Source organism: Puntigrus tetrazona, chromosome 23 (assembly GCF_018831695.1).
Source record: "Puntigrus tetrazona isolate hp1 chromosome 23, ASM1883169v1, whole genome shotgun sequence".
In the NCBI taxonomy this organism is placed as follows: Eukaryota; Metazoa; Chordata; class Actinopteri; order Cypriniformes; family Cyprinidae; genus Puntigrus; species Puntigrus tetrazona.
The window spans coordinates 4,173,383-4,196,442 of record NC_056721.1 but is presented as its reverse complement, the minus strand read 5'-3'; the positions used below and the strand labels follow the sequence as shown (position 1 = coordinate 4,196,442).

Below are 23,060 nucleotides of genomic sequence, written 5' to 3'. Positions count from 1 at the left end.
TGGTGGGGGGTTATTGTGATGTTTCTATCAGCTGTTTGGCCCCCATCATTGCAGAGCATCCACTGATGAGCCATTGATGCATTTCTCCAAAATCTATACTATACGTTTTTCATTTTTAGGTATTATTATTCCTTTAAAACAATGTATTTGCTTCTATTTTCCGTTAGACTTTCACCGCGGTTTCGGTAATCTGTCATGTTTAATTCGGCACAAAGGCTGAAGTTGAATGAAGGGAGTGAACTGCGCTTCACCGACAGAGCGTTAACTCACATGAGCTCCAACAGCCTCTTCATTCAGTGTCATTTCAGACCAACCCCACGACACACAAGGCACGACTGGAAAATGCTAGTGGGCCGTTGGGGGGCAGGACCGCTGTGGGCAATTTTTAGGTCCGCTACAAAATTTTCATCATGGATACATCATTGTTTCCAGTATGCGTCAGTCCACATATATTGTTTGGCTTTCACATACCGAAACGCTGTCAGAAATGTTTGTGTGGTGCCTGTTTATTGTACATTTCATGACTGCATATACTGCATAATGTTAGAAATGACAACCTACTGTAACTGAAATGGATCGACTGGTCCTTCACTTGTAAACGTTGAGAGAGAACTCCATTTTTAACAATTATCTCTTTGTTCATTCCACTGAATCTCAAACTGCAGTCGGATTATTTTAAGTAAAAGTAACCATAAAAATACTAACATAACACAATAAATGATTTTTCAGAATGTTGTTTTGCAAAATAAACTCTTCGTATACAGCTATTAACCAAATAAAATGTAACATTTAAAACCCTGATAATAAAAAAACCACATGCAACACACAGGCGCTTCTGAGAGCTTTCATTATTAGTTCTGTAGATTAAAACATTTACAGTAACAGCGCACGTATCGTTCCATCTTTGCTGTCCAGTTTAAGGTAGTTCATACATTGCTCATATTTTACAGCATGCAAAAATATTTTAACAATATTAGGTTACCGTTCAACGAATGCCTCTGAGATTTCAAGATGAAAAGTACTTCATATCACACTATTTTTCAGCTTCCCAGAAGTTTTAGCAGCCTTTTAAGTCTTGAACTCTCCAGTGTCCATGTTAGTTGTAAATGCATGGAAAAGAGTGACCAGCGCTTTCTTCAGAATCATTTCTTTTGTAATTTACAGAAAACCGACATTAGAACGACGCGAGGGCGAGCATACGATTACAGAGCCAACATTTTTAGTGAACTATCCCATCAAGCAACGAACGGGTTTTACTGTAACCTTTTTACAGCCCAGTCGTTCTTTCTCAGATTGATACAATAGTGACCTAAACCACCTGGTACTGAACCAGAGAAAGTGCAGAAGGAATACGAGAGAACAAACAAGTGAAAGGACTGAGATTTATGACGAGAGAGAGAGAGAGAGAGATGGAGCTGAGTGGGTCAGAGTGAAAACAGTTTTGTTCTCTCAGTGTTTGTGTGGAGACAGAGCAGCGAGGGAGGCTTTCAGCCGTCTGTAACGCCAACAAAGCAAAGTCCTCTCCTTATTTAGCTCTCATTGTGTCTCCGTATGAATGAGTGAGCGTCAAAGAGAGAACGTCAGCTGGACGAGACGCCGCTGTTGTTTATGCGTCCGTGAGCGAGGGAGCGGGACGGAAATAGAGCTAGATAGAGGGAGTGGAGATAGCGAAGCGGAGAGGTGCTTCTAATCGTTCTCATTTTTCTGTAATGATCGGGGAGGAGCGGAAACGCAGATCGGCTGTCAGTCTCGGGGAGACTCTTCTGGACGCGTTTGCACCTGTTGAGCGTATCCGTTCACGTCCGGCGGTCATGGCCGTCTCCACAGCGGTGTGAGAGGGAGCTGGTGTCTATCAGGGGTCTTCCTATCTTAACGGGAGAGAGATGTCATCGCTCTATTCGCGCAGCAAGGACCTTTCCTCTCGCTCCAGAAAGTCCCTGTCGGACTCGCCGCCCTCCTCCCCGTCCCCCAGCACCAAAACTTTCAGAGTAAGAGCCAGCTGTGTTTGTTTCGTGTTTGATGCACATTTCGATAGGCTGTGTTGTGTTTGACGTGATGTAACTTTGTCATTTATCAGTAGAGGATAGAAATGTTAACAGATGTGGTTTAGGCTGTATTTTAGAGCTTTTGGTTTTCAGCAGCAGTGGGAAGCGACTTAATTTTTTTTAGTTAAGCGCTTATTAGTTTATTTTGGTGCTTGTACAGCGGAGTCCAAAGGTCCATGTTGAAAATCTGGGATTTCGTTTTTTCATTCAAAACTGGAAATAAACGGTGTTTTAGGATTCTGAGCACTTTTAAACCAAGAAATGCATGCTACATTTCAGATTTTGCAGTATTTCTGATTGTTAATTGAATTTAAGTACATTTGTGGAAATGGTTTTTATACAAACTTATGGAGTTCATGCTGCTTGAGTGCTGCTGTCATTAACCCGTTTAAAGCCTGATGGATGAAATAATAATACTGAGGAAAAGAAATATCTATATACTTTAACAAGGGCAGTTTATTGAAGATTTACGCAAAATCACTTTAAAAGTGAAAAAAATAAATAAATCACTTTTTTTTTTTCAAAATTAAGATTACTGTCCTATGTGACTCTGGATCAGCTTCCCATAAGTCATTTTCAAAATTAAGATTTATGCATCCTCTGAAAGCTGAATTGACTTCCCATTGAAGTATCTGTGTGTCTGATGCAGGACAATGTTTAGTGAAATCTGAGGGTGCGAAACACCTTTTAAAGTTGTCCAAATCAAGTCCTTAGCAAAGCATATTACTAATAAAAAGTTACGTTTTGATATATCTACGGTAGGAAATATCTTCATGGAACATGATCTCTACTTAATATCCTAATATCCTTTTGTGCTCCAGGGTCTCACATGTGACTCGTTTGATATAATGAGAATATGAAGCTCAAACTCGAAGAGGAAAAACATTTGATTGTACAACATGGTGCAGTTCCGGATATTTATATGCCTAAAAAGTTAAATACAATTCTGATCTTAAATGAGCTTTAATGTGAAGTAATTTTATCTTTGTAACAGTAGAGCAGATTACCTTCAGAAAATGCATATAAATATCAGTTGTAATTGTAATATAATATGTTTTAATAAGATTATACTTAAATGTTTAGTTCTATAATCTAAACTTTTCATTGTGTTGGTCAAAATATAAAATGCAATGCAATACAATGATGATGAACAGTAAACATTCTTTAAAAGCCTTATGCATCAATTTCTGGAAAAGTAAATCTAAGCTGTTTCAGTCCAGTGAGTCTTCATTTTACAACGTCAGGTGTTACTTTGCAGGGAAACTTGTTTCATGCGCGAGTATGAAGCATCAGTCATTCCACTGAAGGCATGTGGTATATAGCGCACAACAGGTTTTTCCACAATGCTTTGTTCATGTCGGTTATTTAGAAACTTTAGAAATGTATCATATAGTAGGTTTTACCGGGCTTCTGCAAACGAAAGCTAATTTAAATCAGGTAAATCAGTAGACAAGTTGCACGAAATAGCCCTTATATAAACTGAACAGCTGAATAATCATGTTGTAAAGGAAGTTGTGGTGCTCGTCTCTGAGCTCATGAGATGGTGGTGGTGGTGTTGTGCTGGGATCGAGTGAACAGGGCTTCAGTGTCTCTCATGTAAACACTGATTCAGGATGTAGTGGGAGTCAGTCCCAGCCGTCACGCTTCGCTCAGTTTTTAATGTCCCCCAGAGTGATTGGCTGATAATTACTGAAGAGCATAAACAGAGCGCTGTCACGAGAGACAAAAGACTTGAAGAAAATGCTCTTTAAATGTCTAGTGTATGGTACAGTATTCAGTTGATGGGGATATAGCTGACAAATGATGTGAAGATTTTTAGGAAGGTCCTGTCAGGTTTTCTTTAGAAGTGATGTTTAATTCATGATGCTGTCAGTGATTGCTTTGTGGTGTGTGAACATTTCTAGGTGTTCTGGCTGTTCTTTTCGTCATCCACCAGACAAAAATCATAGGTTTAGGAATAAGGTAAAAGCACAACACGTCTCTTTTAAACAAACCAATGATTTGAGGAATCATTCAGGATCTTCAACCAATGTGTAGATGCAGTACTGGGGCTTAGCAAACAATACTAAATGTTTAAGAAAACGTGTATTTTTGCCCAAATAAGTGAAAACAGTTTTTAAATACAAGTATTTGTTTCAGAAAAGATATTCTATGTGGTCTAAAGCGCAAGTATAATATTGCACTGTAAAAAAAAAAAGTGTATTTCTAAAAGATTTAACGATATCGGTCGATATGGGCTTTTAAATGAAAAAATGGCATTGGTCCTATTTGAAAAATTATACCGATATTATGCCGATAAGAGGAATACACATGTGCAGATAAAAGGAAATATGTATCGGTATCGGCCAAAATGAGTTAAAAAAAAATATCGGCATATTGGTAAAAAATCCAACAACATGCATCCCTAAATTGAACATATTTAGTGTATTTAGGCCTACTTGGCTCACACTATTAAAAATAAAGGTGCCCTGCGACGCCATAGAAGAACCTTTTCGTTAAAATGTTTCCCTAAAAAAGCTTTAACATCTGAAGAACCTTTCTATTTCAGGAAAGGTGGTGAAAGAAGGTTCTTCAGATTAAAAAGATTAACAGTTAAGAAGGAAATGCTTTGTGGAACCAAAAACGGTACTTACATGGGATCGCTGTAAATAACCTTTTAAGCACCGGAGAAATACAGTGTGAAAATCCCACACAATTCACTCAGAAACGGCTCTCAGCTGGTGTACAGTGCTTTCTTTGTTTCTCAGAAGAATTCTATTATTAGAAAAGCAGTTTTGGGTAAAGCATATACGATCCTATTCAGTAAAAGGTTACTGTCGTTGGTTGATATTTCATGTCAACAAACATTGGCCATTTCTGAATGTCTTTTAGTTATGGCAGTGCGGGTCAAGTTTTGGTCCACTTTGAGTCATTACGCGTGTGTTTGCGAACAAGCTTTGTCCTGTATTATTAGACGTTGAGCTGATCTCACATATAAGATAACAATGCGCCCAGATAATCCAATATTACCCCACAATAGATTTAAACACCTTTCCTTCAAGCATTAATGTGAAAGAAAAACGGACACTGAAATGAAACCGAAAATCCTCTCCATTTTTTCAGTCACTTCGCTCGTACGCAGTCACTGAGTTGTGCATAAACGCTTTCACGTGACTTGGGGTTCGAGAAGTGCTTCCATAATGCATTTCATAACACTGGGTTTTTAAATCTCACCGGACCAATCCAGGATATACTGTTTCGTAATCGGACAGCATTTGTTGAAACGCTCGCCGTTTGGGTTTTTCTTTTGGCTGCCGCATCGCCGCTTTAAAACCCCATAAACAAACTTAAAGTCTGTGAGTGAACGAGACCAATAAAGGCCATGTTGACGTGTGGAGACTGTGTTTGCTTCAGTGAAAAAATGCCTGTAAAATCAGCAGGTGCCGCAGCTGCTCTGTCTTTAGGAAGGTAATGCAAGCGCTCGATGAAGAAGAAACGGATCGCCATTAGTCCGATGCTTTCGAAAACTGCTGTTTCGTGACATCGCTAGTCCCACATCTCTGTAGTTTGTCAAGCTGGAAGTTACTCATAACTTCAAGAAGTTAGGGGCTGTTTATGCAGAACACATTTTTTCTGTGTGAACGAAAACTAGTCCAGCAGCTCTATTGAAACAATAGTTTCCTTCACTACAAGCTGTACCTTTACCATCTGTACTGTAGGTATTTCCACATTGAGGCTATTTAAAGGGCAATATTTTCTACTTCTGCCCAGTGATGTAATGCATAATCAAGCTGCGGTTTTTGACGCAGAAACTTTTTTTTTTTTTTTTTTTTTTTTTTTTTTTTTTTTTTACAAATCAATCAATTTTGGGTAACATCAAATATAAGTGGATGTATTTGCATTAAATAGAGCTAAAAATAATTAGAAAGAACTCTAATTTACACTGAGTCAAAAACAGCTAAACATGTATGAACTAAACATGCCTTTTATGAAAAAGAACTGAAATGCTTTGCAGGAACTGTACTTACAGTAGTTAAGAATTATTTAAATCAGTTAATTTTTACACAAACAACTGAAGCAATACACTATACTGAAAAAGTGCTACACTGAACCAGTATGAACTCAAATGGGATGGGTCCTACAGTAAATACAGTAAATAGTGCCACCAAATGCAATACATAGTGTAACTTTTATGCCATTTAACAGTGATAATTTGTAGCTTGAGGATGACCCGATTTTACCTTGTTTATATCAATAAGTACAAACTATAATCAAACATATACGTCCCTTTAATAGTGATGCAAGGGGAGAAAAAATCTAATTGAAAAAATCTAAATGTGCAACTTAAATTATGAAAAAAAATAAAAATGCTAGGCTGCACAATTTAAACAATATTATGATTTATATATTTGACTATAAAATAACTAAAAATACTGAATAAAACAAAATAGAAAAAAATACTATTGATTAGATGCACAGGACAGTGAGCTGCTCGTGAGTAAATGAACACAGTTCTGTGCTTTACTGTGAAACATGCAGTGCATGTAACTAAACCACAGTCTTCATTGTTTGCTCATTTAAGTCATTATTTTTTTCTAAAATGCAAATTAGAATAAGCAAATCTACTACCTGTAAAAGTATTGATTCAGTCCAGAGTGAGCAAACAGTGTGAAATGAAAACAGCCATGCAGCATGCGTTCATGGGAAAAAAAGAAGCTTGTTACTAGAAAAGCGACGCTATATTTAAAGCAGCTGAACGACGGTCTCATTACTGCAGAGTTTACCATCTACTCCCCAGCACTGGGCTGCACACCGTTACAGAGGTTTTAATGTTTAGTGATGGTAACGGCCGGCTCGCCACATAATAGGACAAGATTAGCTGAAGAAAACGCTCATGACGTTTTATGTTTCCTCTAATCATAACATGCTTTTTTTCCCATCAACAAAGCTGCACATGTGGGCTTGAAGTTTCCATGACGAGAGGAGGCCGAGCGCGTGAGGTCTCCTTGGGAGCCAAAGAATAAACACATGCGCTTTGTTTTTTAGTTGTCTTCTAATCCGTGTTTACAAAGGACTTTTTATCCCAAACAACAGAAAGTAATAAACAGGCAAACACATCTGACTGGGCGTGAGAAAACGACTAGTTTTAAAGGGGTCCTTGACATGCAAATAATGTAAAATCTGTCATCGCTTGCTAACACTCACATGCAAGATAAAATGTGATTTATTTCTTAAATTCTGTCCACTTGTTCCAGAAACTGACCAAAACATGAAAGTGGTAAAAGAAAAAAGTCTATTGCAAAATTGCTCTAGTATAGTTTATTTACAGCTTTGAACTACTGTCTACTTTAAAAATGAATAAAAATGTTTAATATAGCTAAATATTATGACAATTTACTTATTATACTAACACTAATTATTTATTTGTTATACATGTATTTCAGAAAAAATGTTAGGTGTATGTGTTAAATATTTAAATACATTATACAAATATACAAATACATGTAAATATTTTTTTTTTACAAAAAAAATCAAAAATTTTTCAGTTTATAATTGTACACTGTACAATGTTTTCTGATTTTGTCAATATAACTAAGAATATTTCTTATAAAACATTATACAAAGTACTAAATAAATTAAAAAATATCACAATACTATGGAAATGGCAAACTGTAAAATAAAAAAAATGAAGACCCAAATAAGTGCTTCTCATTATAAAATAAGACATCGGTGTACTTTAAAAAAGAAATAGCATTAGTATTACATGTTAAATATGAAATATTAGAGTAAACAAATTAACTGACTGAAATTGACATTGTTCAATAGAATTAAAAATCTATTTTTTGATGTGCATTGAGAGATCATGATTGTTTCAGTGAATTGGTTGATTCAGTTCACAACACCATTTTGAATGAATCATGAATCATTTGCAACTTTTCTTTTAAAGCTTGAAAGTTTTGTTTACACTTTTTTTCCCCCGGTGTCCTTGTTACAGTGTAATTCTACATTTTATATGTCCTCAGTAATATTAAGTGTATTATATGGTCAGGGTTTGGTTCAGGGTTACTTGCAAGTCATTTTTGCATAATTTGTTGTTATTATAACAGTAAGTACATGTGACATAACTACAAAGTTGTGTTCATTGTAATCAAAAGGAAAAGAGCAACCTGCTCACATTTCAGTGTGAAAGAAAGACGCTCATGTGGGCTTGAAACTTCATGAGTAAATGATTCAAAATATTCTTTTTTTTGATGAACCGTTCCTTGATCAGAAGAAACCAGCCCTTATAAAGTAATCAAACAAATCCAAACAAATGACTTGATTTGTTTTCTCTTAAATATATGTGGCTTATCACACAAAGAGCGGTGGGAGCGGCGAAGAGAAAGATCTGCAAGGCAGAAAAGTCTTTTTTTGGACTTGTGTGCTGTAATACTCCTTTTGAGTATGGTGATGCTCACATTTTCCATTTTGCCTGCTGGCAGCCGGACTAGCTGGCTCTCGAGGGGGGGGGGGGGTGAAGCGAGAGGATTAAAGAGGTTGCGTATAAATACTTCAGCATGAGCCAGATCCTGTAAATGTTACAGTTTGTGGAGTTATGGGATCGGGGTGAAGCCCACAGCTGCGTGAAGCGGTCTCAGTCTGTTACTTCATAGTGTGTATGAGTTATAGAGCCCGTATGTGCTAAACGCATGGAGAATTTAGCAGCCCTGCGGTGTTCATGCGGTGACCCGACACGGTTCACAGGCCTTTGATGTGCAGGGAAGGTACAGTCGTCCTGCTGCACTGATCCAGCTTTACCCAAATCCTCAGTCATCCACTGCAAGAGAATTGACATAATTGCTCGCAGATCTTTAATAGTGAAAAGGGCCAGCTCTGCCAGCTCTGCCAGTCAGGGTGTGAATTCCAGGGGGTTTGACCCCTCAATTAAAGCTTAAACCCCCTAAAGGAAGCCAATATAAAGGGTCTTAAAATATGCCAAGAATAAACCAGAGCATGCATATGTATATGTGTGTGTGTTTACAACATCACAAGTCTTCAGACCAAAAAAAAAAGACGATCCTTAATAACCCGGAACAATCATCTCAGTTCAAAATTACATGATCAAAAAAGGTCTGAAAACGTCCAAAGTATATTCCCACGAAACCGTATCCAAACTAAACATCACATAGCAATATTAATATTTCCCATCCTGATTCACAACAGCGATAGTGTATATATATTACACACAAAAGTTTACAATACAAGTTCACCTAGACAGGTAACTGTAAGTGCTTCCATTAGGATCAGTATGAATGATAAACAGACACGGTGTTATTACACTATCATTATTTGATCCCAATGAATCTTCTCTTCTGCTTGCTTCTATCCCCATCAGTCTGATTGAGTGTTATTTTTGTAGCAGGATGGAATGTGTGCAGCAGCATCAGCGCTGCCTTACATGGTTTACCGTGGTGAAAGGGTCTCTTTCTGTCTGCAGACAGTGAGCTCGGGGGCCAGCAGGTGCCCGTGGCTAATGATGCCCCCCGAGGGCTTTAAAACACGTCTGTGCCATGATTTACCCAAAGCAGAACTTGTTCTTGGATCAACACTAATATTACGTACAGTGTTAAAAGATTAGGTCACCCAAAAGATGAAAATTAGGCTGTGTTTTACTCAGCTACGAAGCATGTTAGATGTGACTGACTTCTTTCAGACGAATCCAGTCAAAGTTATATTAATTGTCCTGGCACTTCTACGCTCTATCATTGCAGTATGTGGGTGTTTCCTGTAATAGTCCAAAACCCACTGAAAAACCCACAAACATAAAAAACACAGCTCCGGGGGGTGAACGAAGGCCCCCTGCAGCGAATTCATGCGTTTTTAAAGAGACCGTAACTTTTCTTTCACTCCTGCTGACTGTAGCAAGAGAAAGATGGCAGATGACGTATTACATATGAATTATCTTACAAAAATGCATGGATTCGCTAAAGGGGCCCTTTATTCTCCCCCCGGAGCCATCTTCCAACGTGTGAACAGCAAACACCCGTTTGATCTAACGGAAAGGCACGGAGGGCTCTGGACAGTCCTGAATATAGCTCTGATTATTGTCTTTGAACGAGAGTAAAACACAGCCTTATTTTCTTATTTTGGACGAAGTAAATTAGGTCGTCTTAGAAGGTTGAACAAACGTCTAACTGTCCAGCCATCCGAGATGTAGATGAGTTTGTTTCTTCATGGGAACCGTTTTGGAGAAGTCCAAACAGATGATGAAAACATTACAATAACACACTAGTAATCCTCACCACTCTCCAGTCCATCGGTTTACATCTTGTGAAGCAAAAAGTTGTTTGTAAGAAAGTAGTGTCATTAAAGCAATTCACTTCAATTTTAGCTGGAAGCAAATGTTTGAAGTTTAAAATGCCTTGATGAATTTGTTTCTTACAAACAGCTTTTCATTTGACAAGATGTTAATTGCTTGAATGGTGTGAATTATTTATGTATTATTATGATGCTTTTATCAGCTGTTTGGACTCTCATTCTGACGGCACCCATTCACTGCAGAGCATCCATTGATGATTTTATCCAAACCTGTTCAGATGAAGACGCAAACTCATCTACACCAAGGGTACATTTTTTTTTACTTTCACTGATTTCAAGTTAAGGCGGTTTATAGTTGTTTGATAGGAAGGTTCTTCCTGGACCAACAGATCCCAAACCAAAAAAAATAAAAACCACGATAAGCTCAAATCCCAGAATGACCAAATAACATGAGAACAGGACCACCAGAACATCCACACGTCCTCTGAATACACACTTCATCTAGCCCACGTGATGTGACCACACACAACTAAACAAGACCACCAGCACACATCGTGAACGTTTCTGTTGTTGTGGCTACATGTAAACACTTGAATAAGACATCTTGCCTCGCTTTGAGAAATCATGATGATTGCCAGTAAAACACGGAGCAGGCCCAGATATTACAGCAGCTATTGTAAGCCGTGTTTCTCCTCCAGCGCCGCCGTGGTGTGGTCAGAGAGCAGGTTCTGTATAACCACATAAGGACAGACGTCTCTGAAATACTGTGTAAACATTCAGATGGGCCCGTCTCTCTAGTGGCCAGGGGCCATGCTCTCATCCCTCTGTTTATTTTCGTGTAAAAACAGCACAGAATCACGCCAGAAAATAGCAGATGCAGTTACGATCAGTAAGATACTCTGACTGTCACACATGCTCATATTTGGCTACAACTACAGCTCTTTTAGATTCATCTAAAACATATTCTAAAAACAACCAAAAAGATCTTTTCAAGTTGAGACGGTTCAAATGTAACTAGTTACCCTGCTGCCTAAAACATTTGAGTTTAATCAACTAAAATATTCCAGTTGTCAATTTTTAATTAACATAGTAACTTAAAAATTCAAGTTGTCTCAGCAAACAAAATTTAGGCAGTATTTTTAGTTAAAACTATATATATATTTTTACAGTGTATAAATACTATGTCCTTTAATCATTTATTTACTTTTTATATGTCCTGTCTGTTTAGATTTTAGTTGTTTTACACCAGAATTAACTTCGAATAGGGATAAAATACATTTATTGAAGAACACCCTACAGTTTAAACTATAATCAAATACATTTAGATTTGCTTTGGTCAACACGAGTACACTTTAAAGACAATAAATGATTAAAACATAATCAATTTAGCTACAAAGGGCACTTTTTGTAAAAATGTACTTACAAGCAATCAAAAGTGAGCTCTTTCTTAAATACACTTGAGTGGCCTTTTATTTCAGTAATATTATCCCTAAGTACAGCTTTTAAAAATATAGGCCTACTTTTAAGATTTAAAGTACACTACAGGTCACATTTAATACAATTAGGCATACTCTCAAGGGAATGAGCTTGACTGTCAGGTTAAAAAAAAAAAAAATATATATATATATATCTCTATCTCTATATCTCCATTGAAGCATGTACACAGTTGGACATTATTAGTAACCAATTAAACTGAGATTGTAAAAAGTGATTTAAAGCTCCTGTATAGTTATAGAAACATCTCATTTGCTGTAATTACTTTTATGAGCACACCAAAAAGTCTTTTTCTCTTCCAAACTTTGTGACTGATTCTGCATGACCTTTTTTGGCGTTGTTCAGGCGTCCCCCTCCGACAGTGGACTGTTATTCCTCTCTGATGCATAATCAAGTGTGCTGCCGAGTGTCCAAACAGGATGTGCTGTCTTTAGCCGAGGAACAGAGGGGATTCTTTCTCTCCGGACCGAACGTCCTTAAATCTGAAGCAACAAGAACATATTACCAGAGCCGTGCGGAATCTGCACCCGCCGAGTGGCCTGACTGTAGTTTAACTACTTGAAATTACGAGCGGCTTGTAGCTTGCCATCTCTGTTATGGATGTTTCTTGCCGGACTGTCAGACCTTTTACACGAGTCATTTACCATCTATGCACATCTTCAGGATAAAAGGTCACGCTGGACAGTGATGTTTACGATATGTGTGCAACATGTACCTAAAATGGAAATGAAATGTCCTTTTAGAAGATTTACTGCGTGCAAGATACGCTCCCATAAAAACGACTTGATTTATGTGCTCGTATGAGGAACATCGTTACTGGACAAAAATGAGCAACAAAAAGCACAAATCCTCTTGAAAGGAGCTGTTATGCTGTCATTGCTAAATGGAGTTGGTGTGATTTTTTTTTTTTCAAATGTGAGAGGAAGTGGGCGTACTAAAAACAGTTCACGACATTTGTAGGCACGCATATGCACAAGTTTGCAACAACATATCATACTCTTGCTCCAGGCATTCGTATGGCAGACTTCCACCGACAGATTGAGAGGTCTAGAAGACTCGGTCTGACCTGATGTTCCAGCTCACATGTATCACAAGTTCAGCCACACTTAAAAACTCTGCTTCTTACATGCGACCTTATTGTGTAAACGGTAATCACTATAATTAGATCAAGAAGATCAAAAAAAATCGCCCAGCAGAAGACTTTTAGATGTTTAGATGGGTCCACGTCCAGTAGGTTTTGTATTCAGATTAGTGATCAGATGGGTGCAAACCTTCCCATGACTAAGTGTGCTTATTTTGTATTGAATGTGCACTTGTAGTGTACTTAAAATCTTAAGTGTATATAATTAATCATGATAATTTGCATCCAAAATATTTTCTTACATAACATTTTTCTTTACACACATATATATATATATATATATATATGTATGTGTGTATGTATATATGTGTGTGTGTGTGTATATATATGTATATATGTATGTGTGTATATATATATATGTGTGTATATATATATATATATATATACATAATATATTATTATTATTATTATATAAAATATATATTATAAACATAATGCATTACATCATGAAAAAATATTTTAAATGTACTAAATTCCATCATCATTAGAAATCTGTGTATACAGTGTGTATGTGTGTGTGTGTGTGTATATATATATATTATATATATATATATATATATATATATATATATATATATATATATATTTTTAAAATGTTTAATTTACTATTAATGTGTATTCATATGTATATTTTAATCATATTATTAAAGATTAATTATTAATTACATATGAAGACATGCTTCAAAAAGCACTCTTAAGTGCAACCAATTGCATTAGTGTCTGAAAACATTATTTTCATTCTGTACTTATATCATTTCAAAGCATGTTATTTCTGGAAATACTAAAGAAAAACCCTTGTGGAGATGTGGAGCTATGAGTAACATATTCATGTGCCTGTACGGCGTAATACCATGCTACATGTTTTAAAAAAGTGCTACTTCTGACAACCTCTGGTCTAACTTGGTTTTGTTTTTTGTTTTTTTTCCAGCAAGACCGGGTGTCGAGGTGAGCTGCGCTATTCCTTCATTTGCTACCGTTTTCTAAAAGATACATTTCTAAAAAGTGCCGATTGATGTCAAAAGCAGGTCAGACTCTAGTGGCGTGGAGTCTCCTTCAGACAGACTGTCAGCCCGGAGCAGCACATACACACGCAGAGAAAACAGACTCGCCTCCCTGAGCAAGACAGAGGACGACTCGGCCAGCAAGGACTATAAGAAGGTCAGGATAACGTCCATTAATGAAATGCTTACTGTGTGTTTGTTACATTAGATACTCTGTGTAGACAAGTGTATTTTATGACATGGACAATGCATATATATATATATATGTGTGTATATATATATACATACAGTGCAAATCTAGTAAATACCAATGTGTTTATCTAGTGCAGACCATTAGCGGCCTTCTGTTGACTAGCGACAGGAAAGGAGCTCCCAATGGAGATGAACTCAACCCTTGTTTGTTTCTCTTCATCAGCTGTATGAGGACGCGCTGACTGAGAACGAGAAGCTGAAGTCTCGACTGCAGGACAGCAAGCAGGAGCTCACTAAAATCCGCTCGCAGCTTGACAGAGTCACACAGGTGAGAAAACAAGTCTTCTGAGAACATCATCCACCGAGAGGAGACCGACCCGTGTTAAAAATAATAGCACAAACCAGCTCACAACCAGGCTCCCAAAGGTCTGGCCTTTTGCAGCATCCGTAAGGAATTACAGTCTGTGAAAAGCCAGTAATACTAGATAGATACTGGTCCAGCAGTAAGTGCTTATTAAAACATTCAGCTTTTGTACGTATTTTGCTTAGAATATTAATTTCATCCCTTTACGGTTTTGTTTCTGTGTGCAGTTTGTTCTCTTTTACTCATTAATCTTTCCACGCATGTTTTTCAGAAACAGGACAGAATATCAGAGAGGTCTTCTGTATTTGAATCAGAGAAAAGGGTATATATATATATATTATCATTACATAATCATTATTGACGCACTCAGAGAAATCTTCGGTGCGTTTCTCTTCAGTGTTGGTTAAGATGTTGAACTGCTATTCCTCCTCTCCAGGGTGTTCTCCTAGTTTTTTTTTATTATTATTTTTATGATTTAAGTCCCTAAATGTAATTACATTAAATTTAAATACAACTAAATGAAATTGTTACAATTGCATGAATATTCAACAATTTGAATATATACACAGAAATATACACATTTATAATATAATTTTTTACAAAATTGTGTTAAATAATTTTTCCCCCGTGCTTGTGTAGGAAAAAGAAGCTTTGGAGAAGAGGGTTTCAGACATGGAAGAAGAATTAAAGGTAAAAGACATCTATTACTATCTATTATTCTGAGTTGGAGTGACTTACGGAAGCATGTTCAGAGATGCTAACATTTACTTGCAGAGTTTGTTTGAACTGACCGTTTAAAATGTTAGATCCCAAGATTTGAACAGCTAGTGTAACTTCAATGCCTGTTTTGACCCGTGTTAGTCAGTCTCAGACACCACACCGAAGTCATGGCCACTACTCTCGGCTCTGTAGCGTCTCACAGCTGCAGCAGTACATGGTGACCTAGTTCCAGCTACGCCAGGGCCGGACTGAATCCAGCACAGAGACACGGCACGGCTTTTGTTCAGCATTCCAGCAGTAATTGCACATAGCTGGCATTTTGAGGGGCCAAGAAGAGCATGGTGCCAAACGTATGAAAGGCCAAATCAATGTGAGGGAGATGAGATATCTGCGGCTGCTGTAGTCTGCCAGGCTCAGTTGGATAATTGATCCATGTTGCAATTGAGGTAACACGGACTCTGGGGCGTTTCGGTTCAAATTAGTTCAAAGTTGATTAGATTAGGGCCAAGATATGCAGATGACATTGTCATTTATATCGCACATGTGCAAACCGCTTTATCTTCAGAATACCATGAAGGAATAAAATGCACTTAAAAAAATAAAGGTTCCAGTAAGGGGTTTTCACAGCGATGTCACGGGAGAAACATTTTGGTTTCTCTAAGAATTCTTCAGTGGACTGTTCTTTAGGGATCCGACAAAAGAAACGTAATTATTTTAATATTATTAATTAACTACTCCCAGGCCATCCAAGATGTAGGTGACGTTTTCTCAGTAGAACAGTTACATAAATATTATAGTGCCCCTATTATGGATTTTTGAAAATGATCTTTCACGTGGTGTGTAACACAGCTCTAAGTGAACGAGAACAACCTGCAAAGTTTTAAACCATTGTAATTTCATTCTTCACCACTGAGTAAAGCATTTTGATAGCGTTTTTTCCTGCTAAAGATGCACTGAGCTCTATTTATCGGACATTACAGACTTGATGAGATTGAGTCAGTCTAATCTGAGGTGATTAGTCGATCAAAGGAGGAGCTCGGGAAAAATTAGTTGAATCATTCGGGAGTCGTTCAGCACGTAAGGTAAAAAATAAATCCATACCGTATAATAAGAAAACTATTTAGCTTCTGACCTTGCTTACATGTGAACCTATTGTTAATGACTCCCAAAACCAAACTACGATCGTTTCGTTACTCATAACAGGGGCGCTTTAATGCAACTATTACGTTTAATGGTGTATATTTATGCAGCCTTTCGAGCATTAACTGCTAGGTCTCAACAGACCCACTTCATCGAGCTCATAAACATAAGATAATGAGAAGCACTTGTGTTTGTTTGATCACTGTTGCCCCAGCAGACGCCCTCAGTGAGGTTTCGCTACCAGCCCTGAGTTCATCCTCAGCTGGACTGGGTGAAAGGGGGCAGATGGTGAGTGGTTTTGCCCCACGTGTGGTTGCCTGCTCACACACACACACACACACACACACACACACACACACACACACAACGAAACCCACCCATTACTACACGGTGTGAGTCATGTACGTCACTCTTAGTCACACATTTGTATCCATACTTTCTTTCTCTCTGTAATGCTCTCGAAATAACTCTTTTTGTAATCCCTCAACAGCAGGCTTACTGTCCTGTGAAAACAATAGTGAGCACTGTATGAAAAACCGCTACTCATTGTGAACAAAAAATGAAATAGCAATCCCAGAATGCTCTGGCCTTCAAGCCTAACGCTGTTAATGCCATGATGTAATTACTAGATGACAACACAGGCTCTGTCGTACACAAATTACTCAGATTCATATTTGGTGTTATATAGTAGACAAACCGCAATGGAGTGCTGAATGGACGACGTGTTTGTAGGCCGAAACCTGGAGATAAGTTTACATTTTAACACTTTTAACATCTTCCCAAAAGTCAATGGGTTTTTGATTGCATGCCTGACATAACGCCTGTGATTCGCACAAGCTATAGATATTTTCACAATTCTGCGACATAAAATCGATAAGAAATATCTCAAAAATGTAGTTGCTAAAAAGTGGATAAATTTGGATAAATGGACAAGCCTATTTGTAGCTTTTGAATTCATGGGCCCTAAACGAGCGTACGCTCAGATTTGATCACAGAGTGCGTAAAAACGTCTTTGGCGTGACGCTAAGCACTTTTCCACGTCAGAGTCTGAGCAGACGTACGCACTTTTTATTGCAGGTTTTTGAAAATGTAAGCTGTTCTTGAAGCTCGCTGCTCTAACATATGAAATATCGCCAATCATAATTTAATGACATTAATTAGGAGCCGATTACAAGGCCGAGAGCTTTCATTTGAGCGCAACCCAGGTAAAAAAAAAAAAAAAAACAGGTACACTTCCATAATGTAACTCTGCTATTTTCAGACACCATGAATATGAGCTAAAATGCAGATTTAACATTATTATTCATACAAGTTGTTCATTTGTGAATATCATCATGGTGGTTAAAACATGCAAGAGTCACAAAGACTTTCCAATTGGCTTTATATTATTAGCTCCGAGTAAATCAGGTGGATGCAAACTCTTCGCTTCGCTGAAAACTATGCCATCACTACAGCACTCTATACACTTTAATGCCTTAACACACAGTTTGTTTATAGATGCTAATGGTAAACTCTACGAATTAAACACTGTTTTTGGGTCCAAGCCTAGAGTCCACTGCAACTGAGAATACTATCTCAATAATGTGCTAAAAATAAATTGTGCACAAAACATCTGTTAAGAACTCCTCAGTTTCTGTGCAAGGTTTCGGGCCAACTATGATTTCAGTGTCAAGACTAAGGTTAGGACTAAGGAGGGCTTGGATCTGGAAACGGTGACGTGACTTAAACGTATTGTAATCAGTTGTTAGCAAGCCGTGTTTTCACAGGGCTGAAGGATTGCTTTAGGTTAGATGGGTTATGCAGCATAGGCTGCTGAGTAAGGAACGGCTCAGCAGAAAGAAACAAGAGCCTCAGCAGCGTCTAGAAGCCATGTTGTGACAAACAGAGTCTTGACTTGAAGCACAACGACACTTGGTTATCTGTGATGAACGTTACGACATGCCAACCTCTGTTTATCAGAGCAGTGCGTCATTTCGTAGACTTAACTATTTAAATATGACTACAGATGCTCTTTCTAGAGACAAAACAATGAATCACGAAAGAGCTCTGAACAGTTCACTGCTGCTTTTTCATGCATTGGAGAAACCTGATGGCCTGGTCCCAAGGCCGTAAGCCGTGAAACCGTGCTTGGAAACGGTGTCAAACCTCAGGGTTTCTCCACATGCTGGTTCAGGAAGTTTCTGAGGTTGACCACAGATGCCTCACGCCGCTCATTAATCTCCTCACTGCACACTGTGGCTTTTATAAAAGAAAATAGTGGCGATTACTACTTTTTAAAAGTCCAATAAAAAGCTTGATTTTATTTTTAAGCACGTGGTCATGAAGATGTTTGCGAGCCTGTCCTCCTCACCCTTTTTGTGAATGAGTTGCACGTGCTGTGTGTCAGTGAGTTCATCTAACAGATTTCTGTTCTCACCGGATCGTCTTTTTGCATGCTTTTATTTCTGTTTTCATCCTAAAGTCAACATGAAACTCATTTTGTTTTTAAAAAGTTTTCTTTATGTGACAGGTGGTTGGAAGGTGGAGAAACGCAACAATATCAAGCAAATATATTCCTGTTGAATGCTGCTATATGGAGTTTGACCATGGTTGTGAACCATTTAGAGTTAGCCTGTTATTGTTGTAGTAAAGTAGGTCCATCATTTGAAATCGATATTCGTTAGTTAGGTAAGATTGGTACAGGAAAATTTAGTAGTTGTCGCTAAGGCATTTTCGCTGGTTTATTAACTTTAACATGCCGTCGATTGTGATTTAAAGTGGTGCAATAGGAAGCCTGAACTGTCCCATATGGGAGGTTTAAGTGATTATAACAAGACTTGCACAGAAAAATTGCTCAACTTGGAATTTTCTAGACTGTTAGAAAATGCAAGATGCCAGTATGTAAAGGCTGACTTAAACTGACCGTCTCATTCAAAAGTAATAATTATTCAATGTGAAATTCAAGTGTCGATTTAAAAAAGATTTGTACAATATACTTTTGGATGTTTTTAGACCTCTGGACCCTTTTATTAAACCACTTTGTCAGATTTAATGCAGCCCTTAATTCAAGCAGAATTAAAGAAATCCTTCTTTCAGACAAATCCAGAATTATTGGCTTCTGTGTTCGTGTGAGGGAAAAAATACATGTTTTCACGAGACTAGCATATTCTCGCTTTATAAAATATTGATTACAGAAAAAGAAAACTAGTTTCTTTCTTTACAAATACTAGTCTTGAGCTTCTAATTCCTGGTGTTTTGTTTTGCTTACTCTACTGCCGACGTCTGATGTCTTGCATGTTCTCGTAAACGTATGACAGGAAGCGGAAACTAGAGATTAGGGTTTATAGAAAGTTACACCTGCATCCATTTGCCTTTCTTAAAACCCCAGAGCCATGTGGAGCACTTTTTATGGATGGATGGATGGATGGATGGATGCACGTTTTTGGGATTCAAAATCTCAACACCCATTCACTGCCGTTATAAACCCCAGAAGGTTTTTTTTTTTGTAACTCTGTATTCATTTTGGGTGAACTACTCCTATAACGGTAGTCAAACTGTTTTAGTTCTTTTTTGGTCTATATAATAATATTTGGTAACACTTTAAGGTGTCTATAATACAGTGTAACTTTTAAATAGCAGGTAAAAAAAAAAAGCAAGTACTTAATAGCTTATGCTTTTACCTAAGACAAAATGCACTTACCATGTAACTAAGTTATGGAACAGTTTGTGCTTAGTTTATAATTATGTAGATGTTATAGGTTGCTACTGTTACACATTGGTTACAGACAGAGCTACTCATGTAATCAAAAAAAAGTGTCAAATATGTGTTGCAGACTTTATGCAACGTCATTATAAATCCAAGTACACGGACATAGGCTACTTAAAGTGTATCAAGATTGTACTCAAGTGTACGTAGCTGAGTAACAGACTCGGTCTGTAACATGTGTAACAGTAGCTTCATGTTACATCTATATAATTACTAACTGTAATTACAGCCTGTTACATACAATAGTTACACGATAAGTACATTTTATTTCATGTTAGTGCAATGACTACTACTAAGTACCTAACTAGGTAATTACTCAGTATTATGACACCTTAAAATAAAGTGTTTGGCGAACATGTGAACGAAGGATTGTAAAACCCTTTCCTGGTGGTTTCATGTTGACTTTGTTTGAAGCGAGCCGGGAACACTAACGCTGTTCTCTCCCACCCGCTCTCACGACTCTCCAGACGTTTCCCGCTCTGGCTCGGCTGCAGGCTCTCCGCAGGGGGAACGCACGCCTCCTACTGGAGAACAAAGCCATGCTGCGCTCCCTCGCTCGCCTCTCTCAGACGGCCTCTCTCCCCGAGACGGACGATCTCTAGTCCCGCTCTCTGTCTGTCCCTGTCCCTTGCTCCACCCTGTCCTCCTCCTCTGTCCCGCTGCTGCTCACCTCTCAGGCAGGTCTCTCCGTTTCGTTCCTTTTTCTTTTTCTTATTTCTTGCATTGGTAATCTTTTTGGCTGCTTCTTTCTCTCTCTCGTTTCTCTCCTGGGTCTGGTGAAGGGCAACCCCTGACATTCCTGCTGCAGGCGGTGGCTTTGAAGATATTTATAGATCTTTCAAACGCATGACCAAACGTCTCTATATACTCCAGCAGCATCCAAATAAAATCACAGCCTCACATTTTAGTCTCAGGCATCCAACAGCCCGTGATGCTATTAAAACCACTATCACACAGATGTAAAGATTTTTCAATTGAATTAAAATGAAAACAAAATTGATTAAAATATGTAACTGGCCATTAATGACAATACAGATTATTGGAGGCCTACAGTACAAACAGAATATGTAAGGATATGAAACCGTATAGAGAACAATGAATATGTGACTCTGGTTAGAAATTATATATACATCCAATATTCTATATTTACAGATAGTAATAAAAATATATTTTTTAACGTGAATAAAAATTGACTTATAGACTATTGGATGACTATATTATACATATGACAGAATAATATATGTAATTTGCGGTTTATAAATGAAAAATGTAAATTACAAAAATAATGAAATAATTCACTGATTATAAATAATTACAGACTAATGTTAGTCAATATTACAAAGGCATAAAAATAATTTCAAAACTGAATTTTTCTTTTATAGAGTAAAATATTCTTATTAGTCTATTTTTGTAACAGTGTTTACAAATGACATAATATTGGATGCCTATATTACACATGGATAGCTATAAGAATAAAAAAGTCAAAATTAAAACTAAAAAAATAGAATGATATATTGTTAGTTGAATGTTTATATTAAAACTAGATAACAGAATAAAAATATAGACCGAAATGTACAAAATGGTTTCTTTTTTTTTTTTCGTTTCTAAAATATGGATAGTATTTTCACTAGTACTTTAATGCAGTTCAGCAGTTGATAGAGACCACTGGCCAGGACCCCAATTTGTATCCTATTCATATTCAGAATGACAGAATTGTTCACAGTGCTGTGTGTGCTGGTTTTTCTATGAAAGGGAGGACAAAAAAATCATTGTTGTATCTGATGGTTTGAAAATTGTGATATGAAGTCATGAGTGGCTGGGTTTGCTCTCCTGTTAAAGCTTTTGTAGTTCTGGCCATGCTTTTTCTCTCACTGCTCCACCTCTCTACGCATGAGCTCACATTTACATGGCACCGCCAACTGCCATTGCTTTAAATCGTAGTTGGAAACCCTATTCTGTGGTGTTATGATACAGCCATGCTTGCGTGCTGTGTTAGGAAGTAATGTCACAAAAGGTGTAGGAGAACCACTTTAACGTTACGGTGTTATTGTCATCTGATGGGCCACTAAATAGGTAAATGAATGCATTCTTCTCATCTTTAATCGATCTCAGGTTTTGACAGAACTCAAGTCTGATAACCAGCGGCTGAAAGATGAGAATGGAGCCTTAATCAGAGTCATCAGCAAACTTTCCAAGTGAGGACGACTGGTCGAAGAGGAGGAGAAATCTGAGATCTTCACGCTGACTTCACGTCCACCTGCTCCAGGTTAAAGGGTTGGCCCCACAAATATATATATATATATATATATATATATATATATATATATATATATATATATATATTCTGTCATAATTTACTCATGTCATTACAAAGCAGCATGGCGTTCTTTCTTCTCTGGAAAACAACAGAAAATGTCTTTCCTCTTCTGTGTTCCAGAGAAAAAAAAAAGCAGGTATTTACTTTCCTACAGAATAAAGTGGTAGCCAGATCTAGATGGTTTCTAGCTGGTTTAGGTGATAGACTAGCAGCTAGTGGAGCTGAGGTCAGACATCGTAATCGACTTGGTTAGAGAAGTGTTCGAAAACATAACTTGAACTAGTTAACTGGCTTTACCGCCTGAAGTTGGTCCTCCAATCACATTGTAAGAACGGTGTCGGTTTCTCCCACAGCAACCAATCAATCGATGGCTTCTCAATGTCAGCGCTTTCTAAACTCTAAATGTTTCAGGATCTGTGTAGACGATGTTAGAATCCCTGCTGAAAACACACACACACACACACACACACAGAGTTGGTGTTTGTGGTTTATGAGGAGTCTCCATAGGTGTAATGGTTTGTATACTCTAAAAACCGTATGTGCTATTGCTTTACGCTTAAAACTACCCTTAATAGGACACTTTATGCATTTTTAGATGATCAAAAATAGTGTTTATTTAGTATG

At 37.6% G+C, this 23,060-nt stretch overlaps 1 protein-coding gene across 7 annotated transcripts; it reads left to right on the top strand.

Annotated features, from left to right (window-relative positions):
* The first annotated feature begins 1,444 nt into the window (after positions 1 to 1,444).
* Positions 1,445 to 22,529, top strand: LOC122329268 (protein phosphatase 1 regulatory subunit 12B). Of its 7 annotated transcripts, none has more exons than XR_006247892.1 (8): positions 1,445 to 1,988; positions 13,886 to 13,902; positions 13,980 to 14,115; positions 14,374 to 14,478; positions 14,786 to 14,836; positions 15,154 to 15,204; positions 20,587 to 20,796; positions 22,232 to 22,529. XR_006247892.1 is itself a non-coding variant. In XM_043225478.1 (8 exons), exons 1-7 carry the CDS (start codon positions 1,884 to 1,886, stop codon positions 16,622 to 16,624), a joined length of 498 nt encoding a protein of 165 aa, XP_043081413.1. In that variant the 5' UTR covers positions 1,447 to 1,883; the 3' UTR covers positions 16,625 to 16,662; positions 22,232 to 22,529. The 7 variants fall into 7 exon arrangements, 5 of the variants coding, with proteins under 5 accessions (XP_043081413.1, XP_043081411.1, XP_043081414.1 ...); XR_006247893.1 differs by having other exon boundaries at positions 1,447 to 1,988; positions 13,983 to 14,115; XM_043225478.1 differs by lacking the exon at positions 20,587 to 20,796 and adding an exon at positions 16,592 to 16,662 and having other exon boundaries at positions 1,447 to 1,988.
* The last annotated feature ends 531 nt before the right edge of the window (positions 22,530 to 23,060 follow it).